Genomic DNA, 21,764 nt, shown 5'->3' with positions numbered 1-21,764 from the left:
ATTGAGATACCGAAGAAGTGCACAAGACTTTAACTGGTTTCCAAAGACAAGTGGAAATACATTGCGGGACCACGACAAAATTTCGACCTGTGCCAGTCGAGACTGGGATTGTGCTTTTGGAGCCAGGGATAACCCAGAACAACCGGAAAATGCGGAGAGTTTATCACCTGGAACAGGAGGGTTTCAAAATGGAGAGCCCCAACAGCCATGGACAATGGAGCAGTTTTGTGAGTAACGAGTGCGGGCTGAAGGGCCTGCCATCAATGGCCTCAATAGCAAGCGGAACCTACCGAGACAAAACAGGAATGGAGTGCTTTGATACAAAAGCACTGTCAATGAAATAGCCCGCAACACCGGAGTCAACAAGAGCCTGAGTGACTATGGAGGAGTCCACCCAGGAAAGGACAACCGTGACCAAAGGTTTCCGGGGACAAGGATAAACCATCCAAGATCTGCCCCCGACAGGACCTTAGGTGTGAGCATTTCCCGGCCGTGTAGGACAAGACTTCAAAAGGTAGCCCTGTAACCCACAATAGAGGCAGAGCCCCTCCCTCCTCCTAAAGGCCCTCTCCGCCGTGGAGAGATGCGTGAATCCCAACTGCATCGGCTCAGCAGTACCTGGTGACTCTGGACCAGGAGGCATGGGAGGAAAGGGAGGCATGGGTGGGAATGAACACGTAGGAGACAACGGAACAGGAGGCTTCCACAAGCGCTCCTTGAAAGAGGGCCTCTCTCTGAGTCTGATGTCAATTAGGATAAAAAAAGACACCAATGCCTCGAGATCCTCTGGTAAATCTGTGGCAGCAACTTCTTCTTTAATCGCATCAGAGAGCCCATGAAAGAAGGCAGCAACAAGGGCTTCATTGTTCCAACCTACCTCTGCGGCAAGCGTACGGAACTCAATAGCATACTGAGTAACAGATCTTGTACCTTGCTGAATGGACATGAGTCGTTTAGCAGCAGAGGAGGAGCGAGCCGGAACATCAAATACCCTTCAAAAGGAGGTCACAAATTCAGGGTAATTTGAAATCACAGGTTTATTTGTCTCCCACAAGGAATTAGCCCAGGCAAGAGCTGTGTCAGAGTGTAACGAGATGAGAAATCCCACCTTAGCTCTGTCAGAGGGAAATGCCTGAGGTAACATCTCAAAGTAAATGCCCACCTGGTTCAAAAACCCTCTGCAGTGAATAGGATCGCCTCCATATCACTGAGGTAGAGGTGCAGAACTGGACATGCTCCTGGTAGGCATAGGTGCAGCAGCGGAAACAGGAGCAGCCATAACTTGCGGAACACTTTGGTCCAAATGTGCAGTGCGAGTCAGCAGGGTTTGCAGGGCTAGTGCAAATTGATCCAAGCGGTGATCCTGTACATCCATCCTGGAAATGATTTCAGGTAAAGGTGGATTATTAGCACCATCAGGATTCATGGCCTTTGCGTAATGTCAGGGTGCCAGGAATCAGACTGAGAAGAGAAGTGCAAAAATAATCACACCTTTATTAATAGCAAAAAATAATAAAAAGTCCACAAGTCAAATTACAAGCCAGGAGTCAAAACCAGAGCTGGTAGTCGAGCCGAGTCAGGAGCCAAAGCGAATAGTCAGACAAACTGGAATCATCAACAAGGAAAACAGTAGAGTCAGAAACAAGCCAGGGATCAGGAACCAGGAAGGACGCCAGGCAGCCAGGTAATACACAGGAACTCTCACAAACAGGTCTGAGACAACGCAAAGGCAAAGCATACTGAAGAGAGGCCCTTTAAATAATAAGTGATGACATCACAATTCTGAGATTGCATCCTGTCTCACACGGATGATGCACACCAGTCTGGCCATAAAAGGAAGTGCAGGAAATGAGCAGCATCCCCCACAATGCACCATAGTCAGGAAGAGAGGTGAGTAAAATAGCTGCCAGCAGCACATGACAAACAAAACAGGGAAAAAACCCTGACACACACACACCACACACTCTCATACAATGCTCTTACACTCTCTCATACAACACACACACCACACACTCTAAAACAACACACACTCTCATACAACACACACACACCCTCATACAACACACACACCCTCATACAACACACACCCTCATACAACACACACACAATCTCATACAACACACACACACACACACTCATACAACACACACACAATCTCATACAGCACACACACCCCACACACTCATACAACACACACACACTCTCTCATACAACACACACACACTCATACAACACACACATAAAACACACACACCCCACACACTCTCATACAACACACACAGACACACTTATACAACACACACACACTCATACAACACACACACTCTCATACAACACACACAAACACACACTCTCTTATACAACACCCCCCATACACTCATACAACACACACACTCACTCTCATACAACACACACACACGCACTCTCATACAACACACACACAATCATACAACACACACACACCACACACTCATACAACACACACACTCTCTCTCTCATAAAACACACACACAAACTCTCAAACAACACACACCACACACTCTCATACAATGCTCTTACAAACTCTCTTACAACACACACACACACACCACACACTCTCAAACAACGCACACACTCCACACACTCTCATACAATGCTCTTACACACTCTCATACAACACACACACACACCACACACTCTAAAACAGCACACACTCTCATACAAACATACATTCTCAATCAACACACACACACGCACCACACATTCTCATGTAATGCTCTTACACATTCTCATACAACACACACACACACACACCACACACTCTAAAACAACACACATTCTCATATAACACACATACATACATTCTCAAACACACACACACAACACACACTCTCATACAATGCTCTTACAATGCTCTTACACACTCTCATACAACACACACACACACACACCACACTCTAAAACAACACACACTCTCATACAACACACACTCTCATACAACACACACCACACTCTAAAACAACACACACTCTCATACAACACACACTCTCATACAACACACACACCCCACACACTCTCATACAACACACACACACACTCATACAACACACACTCAAACAACACACACACACACCACATACTCTCATACAATGTTCTTACACACTCTAATACAACACACACATACACCACACACTCTCAAACAACACACACTCTCATACAACACACACACACTCTCATACAACACACACTCATACAACACACACACCCCACACACCCTCATACAACACACACACCCCACACACCCTCATACAACACACACACACACACTCATACAACACACACACACTCATACAACACACACACACTCATACAACACACACACAATCTCATACAACACACACACAATCTCATACAACACACACACACTCCCTCTCATACAACACACACACAATCTCATACAACACACACCCCCACACACTCTCATACAACACACACACACTCTCATACAACACACACACACTTTCATACAACACACACACACACAATCTCATACAACACACACACCCCACACACTCATACAACACACACACTCACTCTCATACAACACACACACACTCTCATACAACACACACACTCATACAACACACACACACACACTCATACAACACACATAATCTCATACAACACACCCCCACACACACACTCTCATACAACACACACACACACTCTCATACAACACTCACACACTTTCATACAACACACACACAATCTCATACAACACACACACCCCACACACTCATACAACACACACACACTCACTCTCATACAACACACACACACTCTCATACAACACACACACTCATACAACACACACACACACACACACTCATACAACACACATAATCTCATACAACACACACACCCACACACACTCTCATACAACACACACACACACACTCTCATACAACACTCACACACTTTCATACAACACACACACAATCTCATACAACACACACACCCCACACACTCATACAACACACACACACACACACACTCACTCTCATACAACACAAACACACTCTCATACAACACACACACACTCATACAACACACACAGACTCTCATATAACACACACACTCATACAACACACACACACACAATCTCATACAACACACACGCCACACACAATATCATACAACACACACCCCCACACACTCATACAACACACACACTCTCGCTCATACAACACACACACACAAACTCTCATACAACACACACACACACTCATACAACACAAACACACATTCTCATATAACACACAAACACACTCTCATACAACATACACATACACTCTCATATAACACAAACACACTCTCATACAACACACAAGCACTCTCATATAACACAAACACTCTCATACAACACACACACATTCTCATACAACACACACACATACTCTCATACAACACACACACATATAACACAAACACACACACTACAATACACACACAAACAAGTTGCGACCCAGAAAACATGGTGTTGTAACCCAGTAATGGGCCCCGACTCGTGGTTTGAAGAACCCTGATCTAGGCCACTGTGTATTAATAGTCTTAGTACAGCTATCTGATTCTCAAACACACAACTGTGACCAACCAGACACAAAGCTACCCAGTACCTCCCCATTTAGAGAAGAGCAGGACAGAAAAACAGCACGCTGAGCCGGCAGTTATCTGCAACTTTACTGAGCAATTTGTCCTAACATCACTTCCCTCACCCCCTCACAACATGTAAAGCCTCGGACAATGTATTGGCGTGTAATGATGAGGCTACATAATAGCACTGCCTAGAAAATCACCCAGTGGGAAGCTGTTACCCAGCTACAACGTTTTGTTCCAAATCATCCTACAATGTCCTGGGCACAGACAATTACCAGGAAGTATTTTTCTCACAGAGCAATGTTACTTTGGGTCTAAAGGGACTCTGTGCACTCCTTTTATTTAGGGGAAACCGTTGTCTGAAGCGTAATGATTTGTTTTGCATCAGGATATCAATGCACATTTGTTTTAGTAAATGCACCAGTAAAAAAAGAGATTAATGACAATAAATTAAAATCCTGCACTAAGTGCATTAAATTGCTTTTTGTGGATTTTTAAATTTAAACCCTTCCAATCCACCTGAATATTTCACAATAACAAGTTTATCTCAAGGTTTTCTAATGCAGCACAATAACCCTCCTTATACCTTCTGTGGGGAGAGAGACACAGTATTCAAACCCATAACAAACAGACTAAACAGATTCTTATTGAAGGGGACAGCCAGCCATGCCAATACTCTGCCTCTAGTGCCACACCTATACACAAGGACACCCTCCCATGCCTCTAGTTCCACACCTATACACAAGGGCACCCTCCATGCCAATACTCTGCCTCTAATGCCACACCTATACACAAGGGCACCCCCCATGCTTCTAGTGCCACACCTATACACAAGGGCACCCTCCATGCCAATACTCTGCCTCTAGTGCCACACCTATGCACAAGGACACCCTCCCATGCCTCTAGTGCCACACCTATACACAAGGGCACCCTCCATGCCAATACTCTGCCTCTAGTGCCACACCTATACACAAGGGCACCCTCCATGCCAATACTCTGCCTCTAGTGCCACACCTATACACAAGGGCACCCTCCCATGCCTCTAGTGCCACACCTATGCACAAGGGCACCCTCCCATGCTTCTAGTGCCACACCTATACACAAGGGCACCACCCCATGCCAATACTCTGCCTCTAGTGCCACACCTATACACAAGGGCACCCCCATGCCAATAATCTGCCTCTAGTGCCACACCTATACACAAGGGCACCCCTCATGCCAATACTCTGCCTCTAGTACCACACCTATACACAAGGGCACCCTCCCATGCAAATACTCTGCCTCTTGTGCCACACCTATACACAAGAGCACCCTCCCATGCCAATACTCTTCCTCTAGTGCCACACCTATACACAAGGGCTCCCTCCCATGGCAATACTCTGCCTCTAGTGCCACACCTATACACAAGGGCACCCACCCATACCAATACTCTGCATCTAGTGCCACACCTATACACAAGGGCACCCACCCATGCTTCTAGTGCTACACCTATAGACAAGGGCACCTCCCATGCCAATATTCTGTCTTTAGTGCCACACCTATACACAAGGGCACCCTCCCATTCCAATACTCTGCCTCTAGTCTCACACCTATGCACAAGGACACCCACCAATGCCTCTAGTGCCACACCTATGCACAAGGGCACCCACCCATGCCTCTAGTGCCACATCTATACACAAGGGCACCCTCCGATGCCAATACTCTATCTTTAGTGCCACACCTATACACAAGGGCACCCACCCATGCCTCTAGTGCCACACATATACACATGGACACCCTCCCATGCCAACACTCTATCTTTAGTGCCACACCTGTACACAAGGACACCACCCCATGCCAATACTCTGCCTCTAGTGCCACACCTATACACAAGGGCACCCCCTATGCCAATACTCTGCCTCTAGTGCCACACCTATACACAAGGGCACCCACCCATACCAATACTCTGCCTCTAGTGCCATACCTATACACAAGGGCACCCACCCATGCCTCTAGTGCTACACCTATACACAAGGGCACCCTCCCATGCCAATACTCTGCCTCTAGTGCCAAACCTATACACAAGGAAACCCTCTCATGGCAATGCTCTGCCTCTAATGCCACACCTATACAGAAGGGCACCCTCCCATGCCAATACTCTGCCTCTAGTGTCATACCTATACACAAGGGCACCCTCCCATGCCAGTGCTCTGCCTCTAGTCTCACATCTATGCACAAGTACACCCACCCATGCCTCTAGTGCCACACCTATACACAAGGGCACCCACCCATGCCTCTAGTGCCACACCTATACACATGGACACTTCCATGCCAACACTCTATCTTTAGTGCCACACCAATACATAAGGGCACCACCCCATGCCAATACTCTGCCTCTAGTGCCACACCTATACACAAGGGCACCCCCCATGCCAATACTCTGTCTTTAGTGTCACACCTATACACATGGACACCCTCCCATGCCAATACTCTATCTTTAGTGCCACACCTATACACAAGGGCACCACCCCATGCCAATACTCTGTCTCTAGTGCTAAACCTATACACAAGGGCTCCCTCCCATGGCAATACTCTGCCTCTAGTGCCACACCTATACACAAGGGCACCCACCCATGCCAATACTCTGCCTCTAGAGCCACACCTATACACAAGAGCACCCTCCCATGCCAATACTCTGCCTCTAGTGCCACACCTATACACAAGGGCACCCTCCCATGACAATACTCTGCCTTTTGTGCCACACCTATTCACAAGGGCACCCTGCCATGCCAATACTCTGCCTCTAGTGCCACACCTATACACAAGGGCACCCTCACATGCCAATACTCTGCCTCTAGTGCCACCCCTATACACAAGGGTACCCTCCCATGCCAATACTCTGTCTCTAGTGCCACACCTATACACAAGGGCACCCTCCCATGCCAATACTCTGCCGCTAGTGCTACACCTATAGACAAGGGCACCTCCCATGCCAATATTCTGTCTTTAGTGCCATACCTATACACAAGGGCACCCTCCCATGCCAGTGCTCTGCCTCTAGTCTCACATCTATGCACAAGTGCACCCACCCTTGCCTCTAGTGCCACACCTATACACAAGGGCACCCACCCATGCCTCTAGTGCCACACCTATACACATGGACACTTCCATGCCAACACTCTATCTTTAGTGCCACACCTATACACAAGGACACCACCCCATGCCAATACTCTGCCTCTAGTGCCACACCTATACACAAGGGCACTCACCCATACCAATACTCTGCCTCTAGTGCCACACCTATACACAAGGGCACCCACCCATGCCAATACTCTGCCTCTATTGCCAAACCTATACACAAGGAAACCCTCTCATGGCAATGCTCTGCCTCTAATGCCACACCTATACAGAAGGGCACCCTCCCATGCCAATACTCTGCCTCTAGTGCCATACCTATACACAAGGGCACCCTCCCATGCCAGTGCTCTGCCTCTAGTCTCACATCTATGCACAAGTGCACCCACCCATGCCTCTAGTGCCACACCTATACACAAGGGCACCCACCCATGCCTCTAGTGCTACACCTATACACAAGGGCACCCTCCCATGCCAATACTCTGCCTCTATTGCCAAACCTATACACAAGGAAACCCTCTCATGGCAATGCTCTGCCTCTAATGCCACACCTATACAGAAGGGCACCCTCCCATGCCAATACTCTGCCTCTAGTGCCATACCTATACACAAGGGCACCCTCCCATGCCAGTGCTCTGCCTCTAGTCTCACATCTATGCACAAGTGCACCCACCCATGCCTCTAGTGCCACACCTATACACAAGGGCACCCACCCATGCCTCTAGTGCCACACCTATACACATGGACACTTCCATGCCAACACTCTATCTTTAGTGACACACCTATACATAAGGGCACCACCCCATGCCAATACTCTGCCTCTAGTGCCACACCTATACACAAGGGCACCCCCCATGCCAATACTCTGTCTTTAGTGTCACACCTATACACATGGACACCCTCCCATGCCAATACTCTATCTTTAGTGCCACACCTATACACAAGGGCACCACCCCATGCCAATACTCTGCCTCTAGCGCCAAACCTATACACAAGGGCTCCCTCCCATGGCAATACTCTGCCTCTAGTGACACACCTTTACACAAGGGCACCCTCCCATGGCAATGCTCTGTCTTTAGTGCCACACCTATACACATGGACACCATCCCATGCCAATACTCTGCCTCTAGTGCCACACCTATACACAAGGGCACCCTCCCATGCTAATATTCTTCCTCTAGTGCCACACCTATACAGAAGGGCTCCCTCCCATGGCAATACTCTGCCTCTAGTGCCACACCTATAAACAAGGGCTCCCTCTCATGCCAATACTCTGCCTCTAGTGCCACACCTATACACAAGGGCACCCTCCCATGCCAATACTCTGTCTCTAGTGCCACACCTATACACAAGGGCACCCTCCCATGCCAATACTCTGCCTCTAGTGCCACACCTATACACAAAGGCACCCTTCCATGCCAATACTCTGTCTCTAGTGCCACACCTATACACAAGGGCACCCTCCCATGCCAATACTCTGCCTCTAGTGCCACACCTATACACAAGGGCACCCTCCCATGCCAATAATCTGCCTCTAGTGCCACACCTATACACAAGGGCACCCTCCCATGGCAATGCTCTGCCTCTAGTGCCACACCTATACACAAGGGCACCCTCCCATGCCAATACTCTGTCTCTAGTACCACACCTATACACAAGGGCACCCTCCGATGGCAATACTCTGCCTCTAGTGCCACGCCTATACACAATGGTACCCTCTTATGCCTCTAGTGCCACACCTATACACAAAGGCACCCTCCCATGCCAATAATCTGCCTCTAGTGCCACACCTATACACAAGGGTACCCTCCTATGCCAGTACTCTGATTCTAGTGCCACACCTATACACAAGGGCACCCTCCCATGCCTCTAGTGCCATACCTATACACAAGGGCGCCCTCCCTTGCCTATAGTGCCACACCTATACACAAGGGCACCCTCCCATGCCTCTAGTGCCACACCTATGCACAAGGGCACCTTCCCATGCCAATACTCTGCCTCTAGTGCCACATCTATACACAAGGGGACCCTCCCATGCCAATACTCTACCTCTAGTGCCACATCTATACACAAGGGCACCCTCTCATGCCAATACTCTGCCTCTAGTGTCACACATATACACAAGGGCACCCTCCCATGCCAATACTCTGCCTCTAGTGCTACACCTATACACAAGGGCACCCTCTCATGCCAATACTCTGCCTCTAGTGCCACACCTATACACAAGGGTAACCTCCCATGCCAATATTCTTCCTCTAGTGCCACACCTATACACAAGAGCACCGTCCCATGGCAATGCTCTGCCTCTAGTGCCACACCTATACACAAGGGCACCCTCCCATGCCAATACTCTGTCTCTAGTGCCACACCTATACACAAGGGCACCCTCCGATAGCAATGCTCTGCCTCTAGTGCCACATCTATACACAAGTGCACCCTCCCATGCCAATACTTTGTCTCTAGTGCCACACCTATACACAAGGGCACCATCCCATGCCAATACTCTGCCTCTAGTGCCACACGTATACACAAGGGCACCCTCCCATGGCAATGCTCTGCCTCTAGTGCCACACCTATACACAAGGGCACCCTACCATGCCAATACTCTGCCTCTAGTGCCACACCTATACACAATGGTACCCTCTCATGCCTCTAGTGCCACACCTATACACAAGGGCACCCTCCCATGCCTCTAGTACCACACCTATACACAATGGTACCCTCTCATGCCTCTAGTTCCACATCTATGGACAAGTGCACCATCCCATGCCAATACTCTGCATCTAGTGCCACACCTATACACAAGGGCAACCTTACATGCCAATACTCTGGCTCTAGTGCCCCAACATCCATCAAACACTAAGCTGGTCCCTATACACAGGGGCACCCTCCTATGTCTGTGCTCTGCCCCTAGTGCAACACCGTCCATCTAACACTAAGCTTGTCCCTATACACAGGGGCACTTACTTATGACTATACTCTGCCATACACACCATCCCAGTCTGAGCAGGTCCCTATACACAGGGGCACCATCCCATGCCAAACCTGTGCCCCCCAGTGCCACATTAACCATCAAGACTAAGCTGGACACCTTTAAACTATGAAACTAAACAGGTACCTCTGCATTTGAGCATTGCACCAGCTCAGAAAGCAAGTGGTTAAATACACAGTATAACACTTTATGAAATATGAATATTACATACATATGCTTTTAAATGTTTTCATCTACTTAACTGCAAAGGGCTCCTATGCACTTCTATTTATGTCTATATATGTGTACATATGTATTTATGTGTTTATATGTTTATACTGTATATCTGTAAATACATATATACACATATACATACATAAATAAATATATATGTAAACATATATATATCTCCAAGCAGGTATGGCACTCTCAATTCTGTGACCGGGGTGCTTTAGCAAGCCAAACATACAAACAGGAAAAAAACAAGGAACTCTTCGGTATATTCAAAAAGGATATTTTTTAATCCTAAGTAGCGTGACGTTTCGGAGTATTACCTCCGTCTTCAGACCTTTTTTGAAAATACCGGAGAGTGCCTTCTTTTTTCCTGTTTGTAAATATATATATATATATATATATATATATACAGGTGGCCCTCGTTTTACAACGGTTCAATTTACACCGTTTCAGAATAACAACCTTTTTTTTTAGTCATGTGACTGCTATTGAAAAGCATTGAGAAGCAGTGTATTTATTAAAATAGCCAGTAGGTGGAGCTGTCCGCTTGTGTTGCAGCAAAACCAAGCAAGCTGAAATTAATCAGTTTATCCAGACCTGAGCTATCGAGCAGATTTCAAAGGAACAAGATCTCCCTGTCTATAAATCATTCCAGATTGGAATGCATACAAAAGAACTGTTTGCAGAAAAATGCAAGTGAAGTCTGTGTTGTGTGATTATTTTATTAAGTTTATAATGATGTTTAGCAAATGTTTTTGTTCATTTAACTTAGTTTAATTATATATTCTGTGTTGTGTGATAATTTTATTAGGTTTATAATGCTGTTTAGCATTTAAAGTCTTCATTTCAAAGCTTTAAAAATAATGTATTAGGTGTTACTTATGACAATTTTGAGAGGGGCCTGGAACCTATCTCCCTCACTTCCCATTGACTTACATTATAAACTGGGTTTCAATTTACAACGGTTTCGATTTACAACCATTCCTTCTGGAACCTAACCCCGGCGTAAACTGAGGGCTACCTGTATATATATATATATCACTTGCGTGTAAGTGTTTACGCACCACTCATAATCTGACCCTAAATCATTATTTCATGCAGTCATCATCAACATTGAATTAAAGGGACAGTCTACACCAGAATATTTATTGTTTTAAAAGATAGATAATCCCTTTATTACCCATTACCTTGTTTTGCACAACCAACACAGTTATAATAATACACTTTTTACCTCTGTTCTTACCTTGTATCTAAGCCTCTGCAAACTGCCCCCTTATTTCAGTTCTTTTGACCGACTTGCATTTTAGCCAATCAGTGCTGGCTCCTAGGAACTCCACGTGAGCGAGCACAGTGTTATCTATATGAAACACATGAACTAACACCCTCTAGTGGTGAAAAACGGTCAAAATGCCCTGAGCTAAGAGGCGTTCTTCAAGGGCTTAGAAATTAGCATATGAATCTCCTAGATTTAGCTTTCAACTAAAAATACCAAGAGAACAAAGCAAAATTGGTGATAGAAGTAAATTGGAAAATTGTTTAAAATTAGATGCCCTGTCTGATTAATGAAAGTTTGTTTTGGACTAGACTGTCCCTTTAACCCCTTAACGACCAAGGACGTACGCCATACGTCCTCAAAAAAAATACACTTAACGCCTGAGGACGTATGGCGTACGTCCTCGGTCTGGAAAGCAACTGGAAGCGATCCTGCTTGCTTCCAGCTGCTTTCCGGTTATTGCAGTGATGCCTCAACATCGAGGCATCCTGCAATAACCCCCCTTGGCCATCCGATGCAGAGAGAGCCACTCTGTGGCCCTCTCTGCACCGGACATCGATGGCTGGTTTCGTTGGTGGGTGGGAGCCAGTCTGGGAGGCGGGTGGGCGGCCATCGATGGGCTGTATGATGTGGAGGGGGGCGGGATCATGGGCGGGAACGCCGGGGGCGCACGAGAAAAAAAAAGTGGCAGTGAGGGCCAAATATATCTGAAGTATGTCGATCTAAGAGATCTGGGAGGGGGTGGGGGGTTGGTCTTTTGGGGGGGGCAAGCTACACTACAGAAAAATATTTTAAAAAAGAATAAAAACAAATGTTTTACTATAAACTGGGTACTGGCAGACAGCTTCCAGTACCAAAGATGGCTACTAATAAGTTAGAGGGGGATGGGTAAAGAGCTGTTTGGGGGGTGTCATGGAGGTTGGGGGCTAAGGGGGGATCCTCCAGAGCAGCATATGTAAATATGCCTTTTAAAAAAAATTTTTTTATCAAGGATAGCTTTTTTTTTTAGTACGGGGGGAGGGAAGAGAGCTGTTTGGGAGGGATCAGGGGGTGTAATGTGTCAGGTGGGAGGCTGATCTCTACACTAAAGCTAAAATTAACCCTGCAAGCTCCCTACATGCTACTTAATTAACCCCTTCACTGCTAGCCATAGTACACGTGTGATGCGCAGCGGCATTTAGCGGCCTTCTAATTACCAAAAAGCAACGCCAAAGCCATATATGTCTGCTATTTCTCAACAAAGGGGATCCCAGAGAAGCATTTACAACCATTTGTGCCATAATTGCACAAGCTGTTTGTAAATGATTTCAGTGAGAAACCTAAAATTGTGAAAAATTTTACTTTTTTTTTATTTAATCGCATTTGGCGGTGAAATGGTGGCATGAAATATACCAAAATGGGCCTAGATCAATACTTAGGGTTGTCTACTACACTACAATAAAGCTAAAATTAACCCTACAAGCTCCCTACATGCTCCCTAATTAACCCCTTCATTGCTGGGCATAATACACGTGTAGTGCGCAGTGGCATTTAGCGGCCTTCTAATTACCAAAAAGCAACACCAAATCCATATATGTCTGCTATTTATGAAAAAGGGGATTCCAGAGAAGCATTTACAACCATTTGTGCCATAATTGCACAAGCTGTTTGTAAATAAATTCAGTGAGAAACCTAAAGTTTGTAACAAAATGTGTGAAAAAGTGAACAATTTTTTTTATTTGATCGCATTTGGTGGTGAAATGGTGGCATGAAATATACCAAAATGGGCCTAGATCAATACTTTGGGATGTCTTCTAAAAAAATATATATACATGTCAAGGGATATTCAGGGATTCCTGGAAGATATCAGTGTTCCAATGTAACTAGCGCTAAGTTTGAAAAAAAGTGGTTTGGAAATAGCAAAGTGCTTCTTGTATTTATTTCCTTATAACTTGCAAAAAAAGCAAAGAACATGTAAACATTGGGTATTTCTAAACTCAGGACAAAATTTGGAAACTATTTAGCATGGGTGTTTTTTGGTGGTTGCAGATGTGTAATAGATTTTGGGGGTCAAAGTTAGAAAAAGTGTGTTTTTTTCCATTTTTTCCTCATATTTTATTAAAAATTTTTTATAGTAAATTATAAGATATGATGAAAATAATGGTATTTTTAGAAAGTCCATTTAATGGCGAGAAAAACGGTATATAATATGTGTGGGTACAGTAAATGAGTAAGAGTAAAATTACAGCTAAACACAAACACTGCAGAAATGTAAAAATAGCCTTGGTCCCAAACGGTCAGAAAATGGAAAAGTGCTGTGGTCATTAAGGGGTTAATTAGCTGTTATGTTTTACTTTAATTTTTACTGTGTATCTTTCGCTTCTGTAAAAATCATTGCAACTCTTATTATGGGTTGGAATGTCTTAAAAATTAAACATTTAGCTGAGCTGCTGTTTGATTTTTTTGGATGGGAGTTCTGATGAACTAAAAAGGGGCCACCGAATTTGGCAATATCAAAAGGGAAGTGACTTAACAACCACTATTGTGATTAATTTGTGCATAATTTGTCTACAGGAATAAGAACTATGGGGCGGATTATCTATCGGATGTTTTCACTGTGAGCCTGCATAACACTCTATGCTGTTGCTACTATGATTATAATAAAAGTACTTTACTTCAAATACCTTGCATGTGGATCTACTTCTTAATTTGTCTTATTGAGGCTCATTATCTAAACCTCGCAAGATAAGACGTGATTTTTCACGTTGATCCGAGCAGGGGCTGCTGTGGTGGAATCATTGTAAAAAAGGAGCAGTCTCTGCGAGAGGCGAGATGGCTCCTATATAAAGTAATGGAGCTCGCTGAAAAGGGACACTTCTCTCCATAGAGTGAAATTAGCAGGGGGCACTTTAAAATCACCTTATGCTGCTTTCTGCGTATAAGATCTGACAATCGCTTCTATTTTCGTATGCATGTGTTTTTCTATTAGGGTATTAAGAATTCTGACTGTCTCACCACCTCTTAATTGGCGAGAAAAAACAGTGAGACCTCCAGTGCGAAAAACTTTACAGAATTACTCTGGGATTAGAGAGACAATTTCACATAAGGCCATGAAACGCCAATGTTCAGCCCATTTTTCGCAATAAGTATGAACTTCTATGCTTTCTTTGCACATTCAGTTTACCCTTCCTTTATGAAAATGCAGTATACGCCCCTTAGCGAGACACCCTGTTTTCACGTTAAAAAAGAGGCTTTATATAATTCCACCAGAGAAATAAAAGTACTTGGGAGCATTCTTATAGAATCTCACCAGCCCAGAGAGCTTTAGATAATCGGCCCTATGTTTTTGTGGACTATAAACTTATAAAAGCTGAGCTTTTTATAGTAAAACATAAGACTGAACTTCTAACGTCTTGTTTCCTCTGCTCCAGAACCGGATTATCTCGTATATAAACGTATTTTCCTGCCAGCCAAGAACACTTTAATTTGTCCTCCACTCATCAGCTATTTCCTACCTTTAAGTACTGTGTGTATATATATATATATAAAACATTTAGGACTTTATTACAAGTGGAGCGCAAATTTGGCCATGGCAAGTGGCTGGTTATTGCTACAGCGATATCGCGGTAGCAATTAGCGCTCTGATCAGATCTCTGGTTAATTTTCAAAAAAAAGCCCCAATTGCCCCCAAAATTAAGTATGTTGTACTTTTTATTTAAAAAAAAATGTAGCATTGTTTTAAAAATAAAAATAACTGCACAAAGCCATTTTAGAAGTTAAAAAGTAGCCAGTGTTAAAAAGAACGGCACCAAAAAGTGCCTTTACATTGTGGTCTATGGGCAAATATCGCCCTCGAGAAAGCGATATTTTGTGCTCCACTTGTAACCTAGCCCCTATTGAATGTGCAGATTATTGCTGATATATATTGTGTGTATATAAAATATGTTTTGTGAATGCAGACCTTGTGTAATCCAGTGCTTAATTGCTGATATATACTGTGTATATATAAAACATTTAGAGATAGATTACAAGTGGCAGATATAAGAATATTGCGGGCTTGTTAATTTGTGCGTGTATTAAAAGTTGAAAGTAAACGCATTCGCTCAGGCGCAATCGAATTTAAAGCACATTGGGTTAGAGCAACTAAACAACTCACATAAAGGGTTAGGGATAAAATAAAAATTGTACCAAACTCAACATAAATACATTAAAATACACTGTTACATTCATATAAACACTATCTGATAGAAATTATTCAGATAAATATTACTACATATGTTTTAAGAGTTCAAAGGTAAATGGTATATAACCAGATATTTGTCTGCAAAGGGCTAAAATATCTATATATGTCTAAATAATAATTCTATAATAATATTTGATAATGTGTTTTACTGTGTATTTACTGTAAATATTTAACATTACAATGTTCTTCACATACAGGAAAATTGTATTTTTATTTTAAATAAATATTTCTATATATATATATCTGTATATATCTATACATCTATTCATATAGATATGTAGGTATAGATATATATTTAACACTAACATTATCAGATATATATATAGAAAGATATATTTACTAATAATAATAAAAAAATTCTATATGAAGAACATTAGAATGTAAAATATGCCTAACATGCTTCGGGTTTCGCAATGTAGGTCTAACTTGGTGTCAGGTTAGCGCACATGAAGAATTAGTTATCTTAAGGTGTGTTATTGAAATATTAAATATGAAATATTATAAAAAAATATTATTATACTGTAATATATATATAGTTAAAGGACCAGTCAACACAGTAGATTTGCATAATCAACAAATGCAAGATAACAAGACAATGCAATAGCACTTAGTCTGAACTTCAAATGAGTAGTAGATTTTTTTCTGACAATTTTAAAAGTTATGTCTTTTTCCACTCCCCCTGTACCATGTGACAGCCATCAGCCAATCACAAATGCATACACATACATGTGACAGCCATCAGCCATTCACAAATGCATACACACTTATTCTTGCACATGCTCAGTAGGAGCTGGTGACTCAAAAGGTTTAAATATAAAAAGACTGTGCACATTTTGTTAATGGAAGTAAATTGGAAAGTTGTTTAAAATGGCTGCTCTATCTGAATCATGAAAGTTTAATTTTGATTGAGTGTCTCTTTAATATAAAATGTCAAGTGCTAAGCTACTAGCCAGCCCAAAATGTTACTCGCCACTTTTGATCCCACACACTGTTTAGCCAATGTGACACACCTTATTGTGCAGTCATTTTTTAATATTGTTTATGTTTTATACCATAAATTAAATAATGCTTCATAAACTAATACAGTAACAAAAATAAGTCCATAGCAGTTAGCAACATCAACTAGGGTTTGTTTAAGACAACTGCTGGACAGAAACGCGTTGTTGAACTTAGAGAGTGCAGATATTGTTGACATTAATTTGAGGTCATAGCAGACCTGGATTTTTTTTATAATTATCATCTCTCATCTATCTTTCTCCAGTCTCTCTATACCCCCTCCCCTTCTCTTTCAGGCCATATCTTCTCTTTTCACTCTTTCTCTCTCCTCTCTCATATCTCTTCACTCTTTCTTTTTTTCCTCCACTCTTTCTTAACGCTATCTTTTTCTCCACTCTCACTTTTCCTCTCTCTGCCCCTGTTTACCCTTACAGACGTAACAGTGTAAGCACTAATGGGGAATAGCATATCCTTGCCCTTTCATGGATATCTAATATCCCTTTAGATAATATTTGTAGCTGGTAATCCAACATTCACTCAGTAACTTTCACTCGCCACTGCTAAATTTTCACTCATCAATGGCTAGTGGAAATTAGACATGTGCAGCCGCGAAAAATTCGGTTGGATCGATTCGGACCGATTTGAATTTCGGTTCGGATCGATTTGAATTCGGAAGAAATCGAATGAATTTGTTTCGGATTCATTCGGATCCTTTCGGATTCGAAAAAATTTGGTTCGATTCGGTTCGAACCGATTCGGATTTTCGGAAATTCGGTCACTGTAAAGTGGGATGTGCTGTGTATTACACTAGTATACTAGTGTAATACACAGCCATCCGAATCCATCCGAATCTACCGAATAAATTCAAATCGATTCGGATTTATTCGGTAGATTCGGAACTACCACAATTCGGAAATTCGAATCGATCCGAATCTCCGAATTCGAATAAATTCGTCCGAATTTCGATTCGGGGCGAACCGAATCGCACATGTCTAGTGGAAATTTTTAGCCCTAATATATATATATTCCTATTGATTATTTACTTTTTTTAGTACATCTCAAAAGTTTTACTTTCATCTTGTAATATGTGCACTGACCTTCAAAATATTACTTTTGGCGGTGTTAACACTCTAGGGGCCCATTTATCAAGCTCCGGATGGAGCTAAAGAGCGCTGCTCCATAACCTCTGAGGAGGCAGACAGATATCGCCACAATTCAACCCGATCGAGTGACACCCCTCTGCTGGCGGCCGATTGGACGTGAATCTGCAGGGGGCGGTGTTGCACCAGTAGCTCACAAGAACTGCTGGTGCAATGCTGAATACGGAGAGCGTATCGCTTTCCGCATTCAGCGAGGTCTGTCGGACATGATCTGCGATGTCGGATCAGGTCCGACAGACCTTTGTTAAATAGGCCCCCAAGTGAAAGAGCTAAAAAGTGCCCCACTTGTCATCTAGCCCCGATACTGTCTGCAGATCCTTTGCAACACACCCCTTAATTGGCAATATATACAGTATATACTGTGCATATATAAAACTAAAATTGTGAATGCGCCGGTTAATTGCTGATAAAATAATACTGTGTGTATGTATATATGTATGTATACGCTGATTGGAGTAGCCGTGTTAGTCCAGAGATTTAGATATCAAAATAACAAGAGTATTGCATTGAGCAATGATACTTTTTTTATTGGACTAACTATACATTTATAAGTTGACAAGCTTTCGGAAGAGTTCCTTCCTTTATCAAGTCTGAAGCAATACAGCAATACTTTTTATGTATGTATATATATATATATATATATATATATATTATATATCATTAAAAGAAAGACACACTATAGATGGGGATTCCCAATCTCTCTAAAAGTCGTTAAGGAAGACAAAACCTTTGTTTATAAAGGCCCTGATGACTTGGATCATTTCTGTAAGCGACTAAACATCTCTCTCAACCGTCCCTGCCTAAGCTTACGGACAGGCTTTTCCAGCATATTCAACCAAGTTTTCGTTATTTATAAACTTATTTTTAAATTTTTGCTTATACATTGTTAATATATGTTTCTATGACACAAATTCCATATTTAATACATGCACCTTACAATTTACCTGTACACCATTGACGCCTTACGATTTTGTACGACAACGCCTTTATATTGTTTGTAATTTCACTTTTCACACAATAAAAGATGGTATCAATAAAAAAAAATAAAAAAGAAAAACACACGTTCTTGTATTAGAAGTCGAAGGTTAAATATTTTAACCAAAGCATGTTAATACAGCCAAAACATTTTAGCGTTCCCTATACGTTTAATGGATATTGCAGGAATCGTTACTGATTGCTCTCATAATGCAAGTGGTCAGTGAAGTTTTGTGCTTAAGTGCAATTTAACCGTTAGCATTAACAGTATAGCACTGATCTACATGCAGAAATCCACTAATAGCGCACCATCAACGTAACACACCATTTGCTTAGCGCTCGAGCGATATCCAACATGAATTTTACTGCTCTCTTCCCAATAGAAGACTATTATGTGCTGACTGATGTTAGAGTGCTCTAGACTATCACTCGAGCAATAAAAAATAACTTTGGACATGAGCTCAAATACAATTAAAGCTCTATTGATTAAGCTCGAGCAATATTATCACACAATTGCACTACTTTCTTTGCGCTTCACTTGAAATCTAGACTTTATTGTGTATATGCAGATCTCTTGCAATGCAGCACTTAAAGGGATATGAAACCCAAATGTATTCTTTTATGATTCAGATAGAGCATGCCATTTTAAACAACTTTCTAATTTACTTCTATTACCAATTATTCTTTGTTCTCTTGGTATCTTTTGTTTAAAAAAAGGGAGACGTAAGCTCAGGAACGGAACCATTTCTAGAGCACTATATGGCAGCATTTTTGCAAGAAAGTTACCCATTTTCAAGAGCACTAGAGGGCAGCATTATTTCCTGTCATGTAGTGCTCCAGATGCCTATATTGGTATCTCTTCAACTCAGAATATCACGGGAACTAAGCAAATTTGATAATAGAAATAAATTGGAAACTTTTTTTTTAAATGGTATGCTCTGTCTGAATTACAAAAGAAAAAAATTGGGTTTCATATCCCTTTTATCGCTGCCCCTAATGGTGAGAATCAGTACTGCAGTTACCTGTTGTGCAGATTCCACTTCCTTATGCTCCTTCACTGGGCCTTCGGAACAAGATGCTTGAGAACTCTGCAAGGAGAAGTCTGAGCCAGGCAGAAGGCATCAGGGTGAGAATACAGAGAGAGAGAAAGGAGAAGCTAAGAAGATATTTAAAAAAAGAGAAAGAGAAAAGACAGAGATGGGACCCATAAAAGGGTATAGAGCAGACATCCAGAGGTTTTGGAACTACATTTCCCATGAAGCTCAGTCAGCTGATATGCTGGCTGAGCATCATGGGAAATGTAGTTCCAAAACCTCTGGAGGGCCAAGTTTAAGGATATCTGGTACAGAGCCTCACCATGTACACCCAACACGTCTGGAAACAGCAGTCCCTGCACGGCACAGCAAATGTCCTCAAATATGACATTCTCCTCTCTGTCTGCATCAAACTAAGGAAACGAACAGAGCACTCCAATTAATTTGGTCCTGGCACAGTGTTATCGAAGCAATATAATGATTTAAAGTCATTCTATACTGAAACATATTTATATTGTGCATAAGTAACATCATCAACTAGATGTGCTACAAAATCTGCTTATGCACAAAGAAAGGGTTACGCTGTTTAATAATGGATACTAACAGGAAATGTTTGCGCACAGCTACTACCGCCACAATAATGCTTATTGGTTGTACTAGACTGGAAATAAAACACAGGCTTATCTGGCTAATTAAAAGGAGGAAAGGGATAGGAAAGAGGAAATGAGGGGAAGGGAAGGGAAGGAAAAGGAATAGATAAAAAAATATAGGGATATGGAAGAGGTAAGGGAGAGAAAAGGAAGGGATATGGAAGAGTTATGGGAAGGGATATGGAAGAGGTAAGGAAAGGGATATTGTAGCAGTAAGGTAAAGGATATAGAAGAGGTATGGAAAAGGATATGGAATAGATAGGGAAAGGGCTATGGAAGAGGTAAGGATAGGGATATGGAAGAGGTAAGGATAGGGATATGGAAGAGGAAAGGATAGGGATATGGAAGAGGTATGGAAAGGGATATGGAAGAGGTATGGAAAGGGATATGGAAGAGATAAGGAAAGGGATATGGAAGAGGTAAGGATAGGGATATGGAAGAGGTAAGGAAAGAGATAGTGAAGTGGTAAGGTAAAGGATATAGAAGAGGTAAGGATAGGG

The 21,764-nt window shown here is 42.7% G+C and overlaps 1 protein-coding gene across 1 annotated transcript in view; it reads right to left on the bottom strand.

Moving 5' to 3' along the window:
- Nucleotides 1-21,764, bottom strand: part of LOC128642694 (adenylate kinase isoenzyme 5-like) — a 90,972-nt gene that overhangs the window by 32,649 nt on the left and 36,559 nt on the right. The window contains exons 7-8 of the mRNA XM_053695473.1: nucleotides 20,937-21,027; nucleotides 20,603-20,682 (exon numbers count right to left, since the gene is read on the bottom strand). Of these exons, the coding sequence (XP_053551448.1) occupies nucleotides 20,603-20,682; nucleotides 20,937-21,027 (171 nt within the window). The remainder of the gene's footprint in view (nucleotides 1-20,602; nucleotides 20,683-20,936; nucleotides 21,028-21,764) is intronic.

The sequence above is a fragment of the Bombina bombina genome, chromosome 12 (assembly GCF_027579735.1).
Source record: "Bombina bombina isolate aBomBom1 chromosome 12, aBomBom1.pri, whole genome shotgun sequence".
Taxonomy (NCBI): Eukaryota; Metazoa; Chordata; class Amphibia; order Anura; family Bombinatoridae; genus Bombina; species Bombina bombina.
The sequence above is the reverse complement of the archived record's forward strand: the minus strand, read 5'-3'. Positions and strand labels throughout refer to the sequence as shown.